General features: G+C 40.6%; 1 protein-coding gene across 1 annotated transcript in view; it reads left to right on the top strand.

The window, feature by feature from the left end:
• Positions 1 to 7,727: 7,727 nt before the first annotated feature.
• The window catches only part of LOC139469543 (uncharacterized), a 131,607-nt gene continuing 123,275 nt past the window's right edge, over positions 7,728 to 16,059 (top strand). The window contains exons 1-2 of the mRNA XM_071251736.1: positions 7,728 to 8,912; positions 9,009 to 9,057. Coding sequence (XP_071107837.1) covers positions 7,790 to 8,912; positions 9,009 to 9,057 — 1,172 coding nt within the window. The 5' untranslated portion in view covers positions 7,728 to 7,789. The remainder of the gene's footprint in view (positions 8,913 to 9,008; positions 9,058 to 16,059) is intronic.

Below are 16,059 nucleotides of genomic sequence, written 5' to 3'. Positions count from 1 at the left end.
GATCCAGCAGTATTCTGGATGATGCAGTGCAGTACGCTGGATGCCGATCCCTGTTATGCAGTATTCTGGATGATGCAGTGCAGTGCGCTGGATGCCGATCCCTGTTATGCAGTACTCTGGATGCCGATCCAGCAGTATTCTGGATGATGCAGTGCAGTACGCTGGATGCCGATCCAGCAGTATTCTGGATGATGCAGTGCAGTACGCTGTATGCCGATCCCTGTTATGCAGTATTCTGGATGATGCAGTGCAGTACGCTGGATGCCGATCCCTGTCATGCAGTATTCTGGATGATGCAGTGCAGTATGCTGGATGCCGATCCAGCAGTATTCTGGATGATGCAGTGCAGTACGCTGGATGCCGATCCCTGTCATGCAGTATTCTGGATGATGCAGTTCAGTACGCTGGATGCCGATCCAGCAGTATTCTGGATGATGCAGTGCAGTACGCTGGATGCCGATCCCTGTTATGCAGTATTCTGGATGATGCAGTGCAGTATGCTGGATGCCGATCCAGCAGTATTCTGGATGATGCAGTGCAGTATGCTGGATGCCGATCCCTGTCATGCAGTATTCTGGATGATGCAGTGCAGTACGCTGGATGCCGATCCAGCAGTATTCTGGATGATGCAGTGCAGTACGCTGGATGCCGATCCCTGTTATGCAGTATTCTGGATGATGCAGTGCAGTACGCTGGATGCCGATTCCTGTTATGCAGTATTCTGGATGATGCAGTGCAGTACGCTGGATGCCGATCCCTGTTATGCAGTATTCTGGATGATGCAGTGCAGTACTCTGGATGCCGATCCAGCAGTATTCTGGATGATGCAGTGCAGTATGCTGGATGCCGATCCAGCAGTATTCTGGATGATGCAGTGCAGTACGCTGAATGCCGATCCCTGTTATGCAGTATTCTGGATGATGCAGTGCAGTACGCTGGATGCCGATCCCTGTTATGCAGTATTCTGGATGATGCAGTGCAGTACGCTGGATGCCGATCCCTGTCATGCAGTATTCTGGATGATGCAGTGCAGTATGCTGGATGCCGATCCAGCAGTATTCTGGATGATTCAGTGCAGTACGCTGGATGCCGATCCCTGTCATGCAGTATTCTGGATGATGCAGTGCAGTACGCTGGATGCCGATCCGGCAGTATTCTGGATGATGCAGTGCAGTACGCTGGATGCCGATCCCTGTCATGCAGTATTCTGGATGATGCAGTGCTTTACGCTGGATGCCGATCCAGCAGTATTCTGGATGATGCTGTGCAGTATGCTGGATGCCGATCCCTGTTATGCAGTATTCTGGATGATGCAGTGCAGTACGCTGGATGCCACGCTGGATGCCACGCTGGATGCCATGAATGTTTATCTGCTACGTGGATTCCAACAATTCAATGTTGAAATTTATTTTTCACCTATTCTTCTTGCAAATTATTTAAATATTTTTACCCCTAAGCTTATGAGCATGCCTAGTCATACAATGCATGTGAACATCGAGGATGAATGTGCTTGTACCAGCAGTGTCCTCTGATATGACTCAAGAGGGGTTTTTTTGGATGCCAAGACAAATTAAGTAGTATACCAGACGCAACAATAAACTGGATATTTGTTTCTGTTGCTAAGTGATTTGTTACTGAATGTACTTTACAGTGTTTCTGTTTACCGATAATTAAATCTTTTTTACTGGTAAATTAGGCTTGGACTATTAATTCATGTGACAATAAAGTATCTTATAAATCTTTGTTGTTGAACGGAACATCAGTAATATTCATATAAGTATATTGTTTGAAAGAATTCAGCTTGTCTGTTACCATCAGGGATTCCCCCTGTCTATTGTTAGTGCAAAAATATAACATTTTGCTTTTCTTCAAGGTTTAAGATGTTTTTGTAGTGACTTCATCTATAAATATTAAAACAAAGAGAGATGTTTGACTGAACTTTGTGTGAATGACCTGGAGATCTAACTAAGTTACTTCAGAAATGACATTATTGTATTGAACATGATCTTGAAAAAATATAACAAGGTCATTTACATACGTTTGTTGAAGTTGGGACTGACAGAAATTAGGGGGTCTGGTAATTTTTAGAGTTAGCAGTCCACCAGTTGGCAAAGGCAGTTGGAACACTGCTTTAATAAGGTAGCTGTATATGTGTCTAAGCTTGTATTTGCATTATATTTCTTATAAATATAAAAAACCCAAGATTTTTTTTTAATTTCAGGTTTAAGTCATCCTGAGTATGATGTAGTTTTGATCATGAGTTCATCTACTCCCACTGCAAAAAGTGTCTGTGTTGGACCGCCACCTCATCGTGTGTTCCAACAAGGAATATGAAACCTTGACATCAGTCAGTTTCTGGAAGCACCTGTAAAATCTGACTTGAAGCATCAATTTATAAATTGCCTGAAAAATTTACCTCATGTTACACATTGGCTGGAACACATAAGCACACATTGCTAGTAAGGGTACAAATATAATTATTATCTCTTGAAAATATTTCCAAACTTTGCATGGAATCATTTTGTACCAATAGGAAGCCTTTGTAAAGACACGAGAGTTAGCATATGAATGATAAGGCGACATTGTTTTTATTTCTTGGTTTACGGTTGACTCTGATATTTCTCGCTGTGATCCTTCTCTAATACCATCACAGCATGTCAACGCAAAGCGCAATGGTCACCAGTTTAATCATCGCCCATGCTGCCAAAGTGGTGGGTTCTTTCATGCTTTTCACCATGACTACCCTTTAAGGACAAAAGTCTTGAAAAAAATGTGAGTTTTTTGGGTTGTTTATTTAATTTGCCTTCCTCACCTTTGAAATGAGTTTGAAAATCCATAAACCAAGACATAAAAAAAATGTCTCCTAACATTTGTTTTTTGTTTAACATTGCATCCAGCAATATTCCAGCTACATGATGTAAATAATCAAGTCACTGAAGCAGTGATTGCTATAATCCACACTGTCGGGTACAATGACAGGCAATCATTTAAGTCCCAAAGCCTGACCACCAGGTCTAACAACAAGTATAGGTGACTGGGAATCTATTCTCACCTGGATCCTCCATGGAACCTCTGCTGGCATAAGCAGGAGAGAACTTTTCTGTTATGTAAACATAGAGAAAACATAGCCAAAATGTCAATGTAACTCTACAAGTCTTTGATAAAAAGCTACTGGGCGTGAGTCATTGGTGGTAACAACTCACAAGCACAAACTAAATAGTCCATCGGTGGATCCAGAGCTTGGGTCCAGGGGGTCCAGACTCCAGCTTTTGAAAAACAGAATGTGGTATGTTGTAGGCAGTAAAATTGACTGATAGGGTTTCGATATTTTGGACCCCTCCCATTACCAAATGCTGGATCCGCCCTTGTAATCTGTCTTTAATTTATGTCAGTAGAGCTGTCTGTTATAAAAGGTTGATGTTTTTATTAAATTGTGATCATTGTAAGTGTATTTATTAATACTTTCCAATCAATGACATGTGCAAGAGCAATGTATGACATTGTACAGACTGCGGTAGATGTGTAGACAGCTGTCATGGCAGTTGGAGACAACAAAGGAAGGACTTAAAAACTTGACTGCAATCCATTGCAGTGTTGTTGATCACAGAATCACTAAAAACACTCTGTATAACACAGCTGCCTGCCTGCTATCTTGGTGCTACTTGAACATCTAACTGTGTATAACACAGCTGCCTGCCTGCTATCATGGTGCTACTTGAACATCTAACTGTGTATAACACAGCTGCCTGCATGCTGTCTTGGTGCTACTTGGACATCTAACTGTGTATAACACAGCTGCCTGCATGCTGTCTTGGTGCTACTTGAACATCTAACTGTGTATAACACAGCTGCCTGTCTGCTGTCTTGGTGCTCCTTGGACATCTAACTCTGTATAACACAGCTGCCTGCCTGCTGTCTTGGTGCTACTTGAACATCTAACTGTGTATAACACAGCTGCCTGCCTGCTGTCTTGGTGCTACTTGAACATCTAACTCTGTATAAAACAGCTGCCTGCCTGCTGTCTTGGTGCTACTTGGACATCTAACTCTGTATAAAACAGCTGCCTGCCTGCTATCTTGGTGCTACTTGAACATCTAACTGTGTATAACACAGCTGCCTGCCTGCTATCATGGTGCTACTTGAACATCTAACTGTGTATAACACAGCTGCCTGCATGCTGTCTTGGTGCTACTTGGACATCTAACTGTGTATAACACAGCTGCCTGCATGCTGTCTTGGTGCTACTTGAACATCTAACTGTGTATAACACAGCTGCCTGTCTGCTGTCTTGGTGCTCCTTGGACATCTAACTCTGTATAACACAGCTGCCTGCCTGCTGTCTTGGTGCTACTTGAACATCTAACTGTGTATAACACAGCTGCCTGCCTGCTGTCTTGGTGCTACTTGAACATCTAACTCTGTATAAAACAGCTGCCTGCCTGCTGTCTTGGTGCTACTTGGACATCTAACTCTGTATAAAACAGCTGCCTGCCTGCTATCTTGGTGCTACTTGAACATCTAACTCTGTATAAAACAGCTGCCTGCCTGCTGTCTTGGTGCTACTTGGACATCTAACTCTGTATAAAACAGCTGCCTGCCTGCTATCTTGGTGCTACTTGAACATCTAACTCTGTATAAAACAGCTGCCTGCCTGCTGTCTTGGTGCTACTTGAACATCTAACTCTGTATAAAACAGCTGCCTGCCTGCTGTCTTGGTGCTACTTGAACATCTAACTCTGTATAACAGCTGCCTGCCTGCTGTCTTGGTGCTACTTGGACATTTAACTCTGTATAACACAGCTGTGTGCCTGCTGTCTTGGTGCTACTTGGACATCTAACTGTGTATAACACAGCTGCCTGCATGCTGTCTTGGTGCTACTTGCCTGCTATCTTGGTGCTACTTGCCTGCTATCTTGGTGCTACTTGGACATCTAACTGTGTATAACACAGCTGCCTGCCTGCTATCTTGGTGCTACTTGGACATCTAACTGTGTATAACACAGCTGCCTGCCTGCTGTCTTGGTGCTACTTGGACATCTAACTGTGTATAACACAGCTGCCTGTCTGCTGTCTTGGTGCTCCTTGGACATCTAACTGTGTATAACACAGCTGCCTGCCTGCTATCTTGGTGCTACTTGGACATCTAACTGTGTATAACACAGCTGCCTGCTTGCTGTCTTGGTGCTACTTGGACATCTAACTGTGTATAACACAGCTGCCTGCCTTCTGTCTTGGTGCTACATGGACATCTACTAGTTAAAAACAATCATCAGTGGCTAAACGTTGATAGCTGAAGTCTATCAATCAAGCTTCAGGTATAAAACCCCTGCCAGGACGTATTGGATCAGGTGGTGTTTTGCGTGTCATCATACCCCAAATGCTCATGATATCTCTCACTGGTTTGTCTGGTCCAGACTTGCTTGTTTACAGGTCACCATCTTATCACATTGCTGGAATATTGCTGAGTGTGGTGTTGAACACAGATTTGTGTTCAGATGATAGCAGATGTGTAGGAAGACAAATCATAGGGTTAAAATGAACACTGCAACACTCGAAATATTGTCGTATTCAGAACTGTCAACCCTACTTTCATCCCAAGACTCTCAGTCCGTATCTTTGGTTATTTGCCTTTTCTGTCCCATACTTCTTAATCATTGAAATAGGGGGGGTCGGGTAGCCTAGTGGTCAAAGCGTTCGCTTGTCACGCCAAACACCCGGGTTCGATTCCCGACATGGGTACAATGTGTGAAGCTCATTTCTGGTGTCCCCCGCCGTGATATTGCTGGAATATTGCTAAAAGCGACCTAAAACCATACTCACTCACTCACTCACTAATCACTGAGATAATACGAGGACACTCTAACTCCTCTTCTCAAGGATGTGAATGAAATAAAAAGGGTTGGAATTACCTGAAAAGTGCAGCATCAGGAAAAAATGATTGAAAAAAGCAATAGAAACATTGTGTTACTTCTCAATGATGGAAGAACAATAAGATATGAAATTATTGAATGTTGGTTAATACCCTTTATTCACGGTGTTATCAATTTCCAATATTAGGCTATGGTATTGTATGACCACAAATTGACAGTAACTGATGTTTCGCTGGGAAAAAGGCACTTAACTTTGACTAAATGGAACTAAAACAAATTACAGTAAACTACGTTTACAACGAACACGCTTATAACGAACTGACAGACATAACAAACTTTTCTTTTGGTCTTTTACTCAAGAAAATACTATATAGTAAAAGATTTTTCCTGTGTTTTTGTAGTTGTCAAAAAGTGATTTTTAGTTATATATTTTCTCCTCCCTTTGTGTTTTTTGGATGACAAATTGTAAAACAAGTAATTAAGTTGGTCTGGCCTAATGTTCATAACTGTGGAGTGGGAATCAGCACTGTGTGTGGCGGATCATTAGGATAATTATGTTCATGGAAATTAACAAGCCTTGAAAATAAGATTGAATACGCTCATGTGTTATTCATAAAATTCAGAATTATTCTTTGTAATAGTTGATGGTATTGTGCGTTTGGGACTTATCCAATGTTATACAAAAGTTTTGTATGAACTGCCATGATAGCTGCATTGAAAATCCCTTTCCGGTCAAGTATCTTTAACGACTGAACCATTTTGTAAACATCTGTGATACAATGATATGATACAATTGACACGTCCAGGTGAGCTGCATGTCGAACATCATGTCAGTATAGTCTTTTGAGGCAGTGAACATTTATTAAAAATCCAATGGACCTGTAATGCTTAAGTGTACGCATGTTTTGTTTTTTATCTATTAACTTATCAATAGCATGATTTGCCATCTTTGAAGTGTCAATCAAATGTTTGATGGCCATATTGACAAATTGATCTCCTCGGCTATTCAGGATATTATACACAGTATTGACAGATGTGGATACAATACTTAAACACCAACCATGATAAATAGCGGAATTATGATTGTGCGACATTGACATTTTCCTGAAATATTGCTGGCCTTTGTGGCTCAGTCAGGGAGTGTCATTAAGTCTCCCAGCAGCACTTCAATTTATAGTCCAAGTGTATGGTGACTTAGAAGGTACAACCCTTATTCATAACAGTGTGTCAATACAAAATGAATTTTGTGGAATATGTGCGTTCACATTTGCTGACATATGAGAAAACCATATTATATTAATATTTAATGTCAATAATCACTTCCATTTACAGAAGCTGTTTTATGGGGTATTAAGATGTTTGAAACTTTAGCATTAGAACAAAAATACAAATTTGTATTTTAGTTTTGAATAAAAGATTGAAAATGTAATTTTATATTATTTGAGGTTTATATGGAATATAAGATGTTTGAATTTTTAGCACTAAAAAAACCATACAAATTTGTTATAATAGATATAATCTTTCCAGATAAAGTGTGAAAATGTAGTTTTTATTTTTAAATATTTTTTTATGATTATGAGAACAAGCTGTTAGTGTTTAATTCTCTCCTAATGGAATTCCTTTTTGACCTACATAAAATATCAATATCTCAGATACACGATTTTCATGTATGCTTGCATACGGTCATGAAACATAAAACTATCCAATATGGCCTTGACAATTTGAATAGAAATGATATTCGGTGTGTGCCATGTGTTACCAGCTCTATGAGATACCTATATTCTTACACTGCAAGCATAATGCTTACAGCACATCATGCAGGTTGATATCTGCCGTATTACACAGACAGGTGTTTGTTCAAGACACTGGAGTGAAACAGGTTGGAATGTAAGGGATTGTTAAACAAGAGGTACTCAATAATGAGTAACAGAGCTAGTGGAGGACGATACCAGGAAGACAGATCACGAGACCACGGTTCAAAGAATAGAGACCATAGCCCAAGGTTTCGTGAACACAGATCAAAGTCTCGGGACAAAGACTCACAACCTCGAGATCAGGATGTACATTCTCGAAAGGGTAGTAGATCCCGAGATCACTCATATGAGACTATTGACAGGTTACCGTCAGCCTACAGCAGTAGTGATGATTACACATCATCTCGTGCAAAAGATCGGATACCAACTTCGTACAATGATAAGTCCCGGCGGACACATCGTATATTACCACAGACATACAGTAGCAGTGACGATTACACCTCGTCTCAAACATCGGATCAGATTCCAAGCATGAACCATGTAAAATTGCGAAGACCTGAAATTATAGCTCTTCAGTCTTATACAAGTAGCAGTGATGATTACACATCCGGTGAGAGGTCACGGAGATCGGAACACAGAGGATCCAGACCTCGAGATCGTACGCCACAGATGTACGACCGTGTGCCTCTGCGTTACAATGATTCCACTCCAGAACGGTGGAAAGGAGAGGATGCAGTACAACATCGTAGATCTGGCTCCAGAGATCGCGTTGGAAGACACAGAGATGGGAATCTCAGAGATCATGCTTACTTAAGTCGAAGTCGTGATGATGTGATCAGGGTTTCCATGCCATATATGCACGATCGTGCAACTCAAAGCCGAGATGATTTGCATCGAGTTGGGAACAGCTCTATCAAATCTAAAGACAGGTCAAGTCACAGCCGAGGGGAATTCCGTAAAAAATCAGATAGTGCATCACATTCTCAAGAACTGCTAAAGAGGAGTCGAGATAGTGTGGATCGAACAAGGGCTAATCTTCAAGCACATCCTCAAGAACGGTCAAATAAAACAGGGAAGGAGGTAGAACGAATAAAGGATAATGCCACAAAGTCTCAAGTCAAGTCAAGTAAAACTCAAAATGATGTGGGTCCAAGTAAGGATAGCAAAGCCAGCTCTAAAAGTCGTTTAGGTCGAAAAAAAGATCCTAAACGTGTTAAGCCAAAAATATCTCGGTCACAAGAGATTCTGCCAGAGCCTCGTGATCATAGTGCACCTCGTTGGGATTATTGTAAGTATTTGTCTTTTATTGATTTTGTCTTTCAAAACATTTATATTTTTAATAGTAACTCATTTAACATTAACGTTATCCTCTGTTGTGTTTCAGATTTACAGTCCGACAAGTACGGGTCTCAAACTACCTTGTCCACAGTCAGGTAAGATTTGTCTGCTTGTTCATGTAATGTATTTGCCCCAGGCTATTAGAAAATTGACAAATGGTGGTGCGTATTAAAACCATACACAATAAGTTAAATTTCTTTTCAGCGATTGAGTGGGAGTGAACAATATCAGTTCTTTTTAGATAATAGTTTCTAGACAGACAGTTATATGACACTACCACGCTGATGTTTCAGGTAATCATCTGCAATATGCACAAGAAGTATGGACTGTCATGTTAAGTTTCAGCCTTATACTGGGGCACTTACAAAGAGGACTTACAGACTGGAATAGAAGTAGGTCTGTGGGTGCTTTTGGAGCAGGGCACTTAATACAGCAAATACGTATTTTGTAAGGTGATCAGTAGTCTGGCTGGTTAACCCTTTGATCTATTAGAGTTGTGGTGCTTTGTTTGGATCCACTCAGAGGTCAAATCCTGTTTCCTACTTTAAGCTGATACGCCATGACAGAACAGAAACACAGTTCAAAGCCATGTTAAACCCAACTTGCCAACATGGCCTACAGATTGAAAGTTTGCAGTAAAAGGAATTCTCTCTGATTCCTATCTGACTAAAATGTTTGCTGAAAACAGAGGAACAGCTGCTTGCATTTAGCTAAACAATTACCGTATTTGACATAATAAGCGCCCAGGGCGCTCTCAAAATTAGAAATAGGGGGCTGTTATTAGAATATAGTTTTAGTGAAAGAGTCGAAAGATCGTAAATTTTATGGTTTCTGCTGACAGCCTGAAATGATCACAAGAAAAGTCTGTGCGTATTATACACAACAGATATATTTTTCTAGAATTTAATTGCCCGTAATTAAGGGTGCATATAACACACGAGTGCGTATTATACACGAATAAATGAACATGAATTGTGTACATTGATCAGTCGGAAGGGTGCTAATTGGGATTGTTCACTAGCCAATATATTGGCAAATATTGCCGTGGGCGCTTATTAGAGCAGGGCGCTTATTACGTCGAATACGGTACATGTCATGTGTCTGATGAGACATGACAACTATGTTTCATTGTGAAGCCCATGTATGCATGCCCCTGATTGATTATTACATGAAGAATATCAATGACAGGTAAAGGCATGTTATTGAGTGACAAAGGAGATGGCGTGAATTTTGTTTTTCCAGGAAATGTTCACTTTATTGACCTAATGAATGAGTGAGTATTGTTTTATGCTGCTTTTAGCAATGTTCCAGCACTGTAATGACGAGGAACACACTAACACGCACACACTAACACTAGCACACATGAACACTAGTGCACACGAACACAGCAGCACAGTAACACCAACACTAAGATTATAAAGGAGTGAGTGAGTTGGGTTTTACTCCGCTTTTTACAGTATTCCAGTTATATCACGGCGTGTCAGCTTAATGTGGGAAGAAAGCCCGAAGTGATGCAGTCTCAGACGTTTACCACTTCCGTGAAACCCACGAGCACGGGTATGGTGCTGACAAACCTAGAAACATAATCGGGGCGAACCGGGATTCGAACCCACAATCATAGGTTTCTGGCGTGCCCAAGGGACGCAACTCTGCACAGCGAATCGCGGCGCCTTAGACGACTGGGCCACCCATGCCCCCAGATTATAAAGGATGTCTTGTTTTCTCTTAAAGTCTTGTTATATTCATTCAAACAATAGTTTGGAAGGAGATAACCTGAGTCCTTCATCTGTGCTGGTGGGGCTTCGGGATTAGTCACTGCCACACGTGTGCAAGGACCGCAGTAAAAACAGTAATGAGAACCACTTTGTTATTAATGTGTCACATGCAGGCTTATTATGTAGTGCCAAATATCAGCATGTAGGGAGAGAAAATTGTAGCTGTGTGGTTCAGAAGTTTGATGTTTTTGTCTGCTAGTGTGTGTTTTGGTAAACAATTCCAAGTTGTACACACATTATTAAATGTGATCTTTTCAATTATCAAACATGTTCTTCAAAAACGTGTGATGTACAATTGCTCTAACAATTCTAAACAATTTCTGTACCATGAAATTGCAAATAGTCAACTTAGAGGACTGGCACACTGAAACAAACTCAAAGGACTGTGTTATCTATCTGGCAGTAGAGATTGAAGCGTTTGTAAAATGTTGAGTGCTGTTGTAGCAAGATTTTAGCAGTATTTGGCAGTGAGTGATTTAGAGATTTAGAGTCATCTGCCATGAGTAAACTTGAGCATGACAGACTTATCATTTGAGAAGTTTTGTGATGGGACCGTTACTAGAAAAAATGACAGAACCTCGCGACACAAGGGCGATTCGAACCCTTTTACAACTTGACTTGCATCTTGTCTACTTGGTAAGTGTGAATGGATACGTATCTGAAAACACCAAATTCTTGCCAGCTTACAACACTATTCCGGATTCAAGAACAGAGACTGCCTGTTACATTTGACAGTGACTTAAATCTGGCTCATCTAGAGGACTGCTGCCACTTACACGACCCCTTGTATTGCCTTTGTAACTGTAAACCTAAAACTGTGGTTCAGTATGACTTGTTAATTATTCATTGATCTTGTGTGGTCATTTACTGATTTCACAATTTAGTTTTGTCGGAACCAATTTGTTTCAGTATAACTTGTTAATTATCCAATGATTTGTTTCAGTATAACTTGTTAATTATTCATTGATTTGTTTCATTATGACTTGTTAATTATTCATTGGTCTTGTGTGGACATTTACTGATTTCATAACTTAGTTCTGTAGGAACCAATTTGTTGATTAACGTTTGTGTCTCAGTTTGGAAATCACCTTGTAACACCTGACGTTTCCTTGCCGCTCCAAATGTTTACAGACTTTTGTCTAGTAGACAACATATTTGTTGCAGAATATTGATAATATTATTACTGCACTTCTGAAAAACCGAAAAGGTGTATCGTTGAAAATCTAAAAATCTGTTTGTGTAACAATGCACTTCTTTGCCAAATAACACATTGTAAGGTTGTGACACAATACAATGTCTAACAGTAAGGTTGTGACACAATACAATGTCTAACAGTAAGGTTTTGACACAATACAATGTCTAACAGTAAGGTTGTGATGCAATACAATTCTCAATAGTCAGGTTGTGATGCAATACAATTCTCAGTTGTAAGGAGGAGCACGGGTGGGGAATTTGACATTGCACCAACTGTTCAGTTAATCATTACACACATACTTGTCGGGGCTGTGCTGGTCAGCTTATCTGGAAAAGGAGTTTCCTATGTATAAGTTCAAAGTCACAGTGAAGGTCATGCATAAAGTGTATTTGCCATTTTCGCTCAAATGCACTTTTCTGTCGATATTTTTACATTATGTCTTACCCATGTAGTGGTTATATCATTGATTATTCTGGTGAACAGGACTTTAAGAATTGGAAATGTGTTTCCTAAACAAGAAATGATAACATTTGATTTTCAGGGGGATTTTTTTTTATAAAACGTAATTGAACACCTGATGTTACACCTGATTGTAGTTTTAAGAATAATTGAACTCCTAAATGTTAAACAATATGGTTGCTCTCCAAGAATGGAAATATGCCTTTGGGTTCCTCACTATGTTTGTGATAAGATGTTTAGGCTTTGTGTACATGAGTAATTCTTGTGTCAGTATGCCTGCCATTTTTGTCATTGTTGAAGAGCTCAGTCAATAATGATAGCCCATGACATGCAAAATAGAATTTCTTGGTTTATTTGCACTCTTTTCCTAGACATGAGAGCTGTATGAGATAAAATCTTTCAGTGCCTATCAGGAATTTATGAAAAATGGTGACGAAGTGTAACCTGTGTAACACAGTCTGAATAGTGCAACATTGTTTCAATTACATGTGGATCATGTACCCCTCCATCTGTGAAACCATGCCAATTCCCATTGGTTACTGTGGATAAAAATGCAGTGTGATTGGTTTATGTCCAAACATAGCTATGGCACTTAACCAATATTGCAAACCAGGCTGGAAGAAGAAGATTTAGAAGGCTTTATACCCAATAACACCCTAGGATGATAAATGTGATAACCTGTGGCATGGCAGAAGGTAGATTTTATGTATGATGGGAGTTATATCCAAGGGTAGATGATGTTAGTTATTTGACACGGGCAATGTGCAGGGATGTATAAGCAGTTGCTATGCAGTTTGCTGTGGTAAGTTTAGTGTAACAGTTAACACGTTTAACACCGGAAACCTATAGGAAGGTGTAATATATTGTTATGCAGTTAGCTGGGATGTGTTTTATGTTATGTAAATGTTAATGCATGAGAAAGTTATCATACCTCATCCTATCACAAATTATAGTTAATGTATATGTAATGACTTTTGTATATTCATTTTGTCCAAGGGTTTGTCTTGTAGGGAATAAAGTAGGTACCATATGCTTATCATAATTAAGAACTGCCACAAATTGGAATCAAACCGCTGAAATGGCAGAATATGAAATAAGATCTACAGACAGCTGGGATTACTGACACGTTACTTACCTGTACATGTTGTGTAACTAAATGGATCATGTGTAGTCAATTACACGTCATCATACCTTGATGGTGAGGAATGCAGGTGATTATAGCAATCACAGGATTGTTTGGTTCAGACTGGATTATTTATAGCTAAACTACTTAGGCATCCATTATGATATAGTGAAATTGCTCATCATAATCATAGTCATCATCATCATCATCATCATCAAGGATGGATGGATGGATGGTGGAAGGATGGATGGATGGATGGATGGAAGGATGATGGATGGATGATAGAAGGATGGATGAAAGAAGGATGGATGGATGGATGGATGGATGATGGAAGGAAGGATGGATGGATGGATGGAGGGAAGGATAGATGGATGGATGGATGATGGAAGGATGGATGGAGGATGGATGGATGATGGAAGGAAGGATGGATGGATGGAAAGAAGGAAGGATGATGGATGGATGATGGAAGGAAGGATGGATGGATGATGGAAGGATAGATGGAGGATGGATGGATGGAGGATGGAAGGAAGGATGGATGGAAGGAAGGATGGAAGGAAGGAAGGAAGGATGATGGATGGATGATGGAAGGAAGGATGGATGATGGAAGGATGGATGGATTGATGGAGGATGGATGGATGGAGGATGGAAGGAAGGATGGATGGATGGATTGATGGATGAATGAATGGAAGGATGGATGATGAATGATGGATGGATGATGGATGGATGAATGGATGGATGGAGGATGGATGGATTGATGGATGGAGGATGGATGGATGATGGATGGATGGATGATGGATGGATGGAGGATGGAAGGAAGGATGGATTGATGGATGGATGGATGGAGGATGGAAGGAAGGATGGATGGGTGGATGATGGATGGATGGATGAATAGAGGATGGATGATGAATGGATGATGGATGGAGGGATGGATGATGGAAGGATGGATTGATGGATGGAGGATGGATGGAGGATGGATGGAAGAATGGAGGATGGATGGATGGAGGATGGATGGATGATGCAAGATGGATGAATGGAGGATGGATGGATGGATGGATGGATGGAGGATGAAAAGATGGAGGTTGGATGGATGATGGAAGGATGGGGGATGGATGGATGGATTGATGGATTGTACCCCATGGTCATTCCAGGTTAAAGCACCAATTGACCTCCTTGTGGAAGAAAGGAAAGCAAGCTAATATTTGATACATATAGCTGTAGGAGTTTCTAGTGTGTACATGTGTCAAATATTGATTTGTTGTCAATCAGAGATCAAAGTCGGTTTAGGATGAGTTTTATGAGACAGTCCTGACAACGACCTTTGTACACTGGCCATCTGCTTCAACATATACAGAGGGTAACTTACAGAGAGAAAATTTGACTGCCAATTGTCAAAGTTGTATCCATTTTCCATTTTTTTCCCATTTGTTATACAGTAACATGTTCTCATACTAAAATTTCCTTTTGCTTTATATTAATTTGAAACAGGGAAAACATCTCTGAGTGAGTGAGTTAGATTTAAGGACACTTTTAACAGTATTCCAGTTATATCATGGCATGTCAGCTTAATGAGGGAGGAAAGCCCGAAGTGATGCAGGTCTCAGATGTTTACCACCCACGAGCACAGGTATGGTCTGCTGTGTCCAAGGGACGTAACTCTGCACAGCGAATCGCGGTGCCTGAGACGACTGGGTCACGCGTGCCCCAAAAATGTTTATGCAAAAGCTTGAAGAAACACAGATGTTGCTTTCGGTTGAAATAGCTTCATATTTTCTCTATCAAAGGCCAGATATCCCAACCCACACTGCCAAACAATCCTTGGAACTGCAAAGTTCAGAAAGACACCACTTTGGATTGTTTTGATGAAATTTCGCACCTAGGAATGCTTGAATCTGGCACTTTGCAGTGGGACATTGCACTTCAAGTCAACATCCATATGGAATCGATACACGCATCTTTGACACAGGTTCAAGACAGCAACTCTCACAACTCATACTATACAGAGCTGTATTTGAGACGACAGTCTAGTGACATCAATGAATCTGCAGGTGCCATGAAATGGGGTTTTACGTTGAGTTTAAGGTTATTGCACTGATATAGGGAAGTGCATGCATGTATGTTTTTGTTTGTTTGATGTTTAATGCCGCACTTAGCCATATTCCAGCCATATGACGGCGGTCTGTATATAATCGAGTCTGGACCAGGCGATCCAGTGATAGACATCATGCACATCAATCCCCGCAATTGGGTTATTGACATGCATCAAACCAAGTCAGCGAGCCTGACCACCCGATCCCATAAGTCGCCTCTTACAACAAGCATATTTGTCTTTTACAGCAAGCATGGGTTGCTGAAGACCTGTTCTACCCCGGATCTTCACGAGTCACACGTGTGTGTGTGGCTGCTTGTAATAGTCCGGACTGATGATTATTTTATAGTGCTAGTCCACTGAGATACCATGTCGCAGTTTAACATGAATACCTCACTCAGACACAGTATACTGACTCCGAGCTGACCAGTCCTTGTTTTAGCACCTTAATGCCAACAA

The sequence above is a fragment of the Haliotis cracherodii genome, unplaced genomic scaffold (genome assembly GCF_022045235.1).
Source record: "Haliotis cracherodii isolate W230 unplaced genomic scaffold, xgHalCrac1.p SCAF_2, whole genome shotgun sequence".
NCBI classification, from domain to species: domain Eukaryota; kingdom Metazoa; phylum Mollusca; class Gastropoda; order Lepetellida; family Haliotidae; genus Haliotis; species Haliotis cracherodii.
The sequence above is the reverse complement of the archived record's forward strand: the minus strand, read 5'-3'. Positions and strand labels throughout refer to the sequence as shown.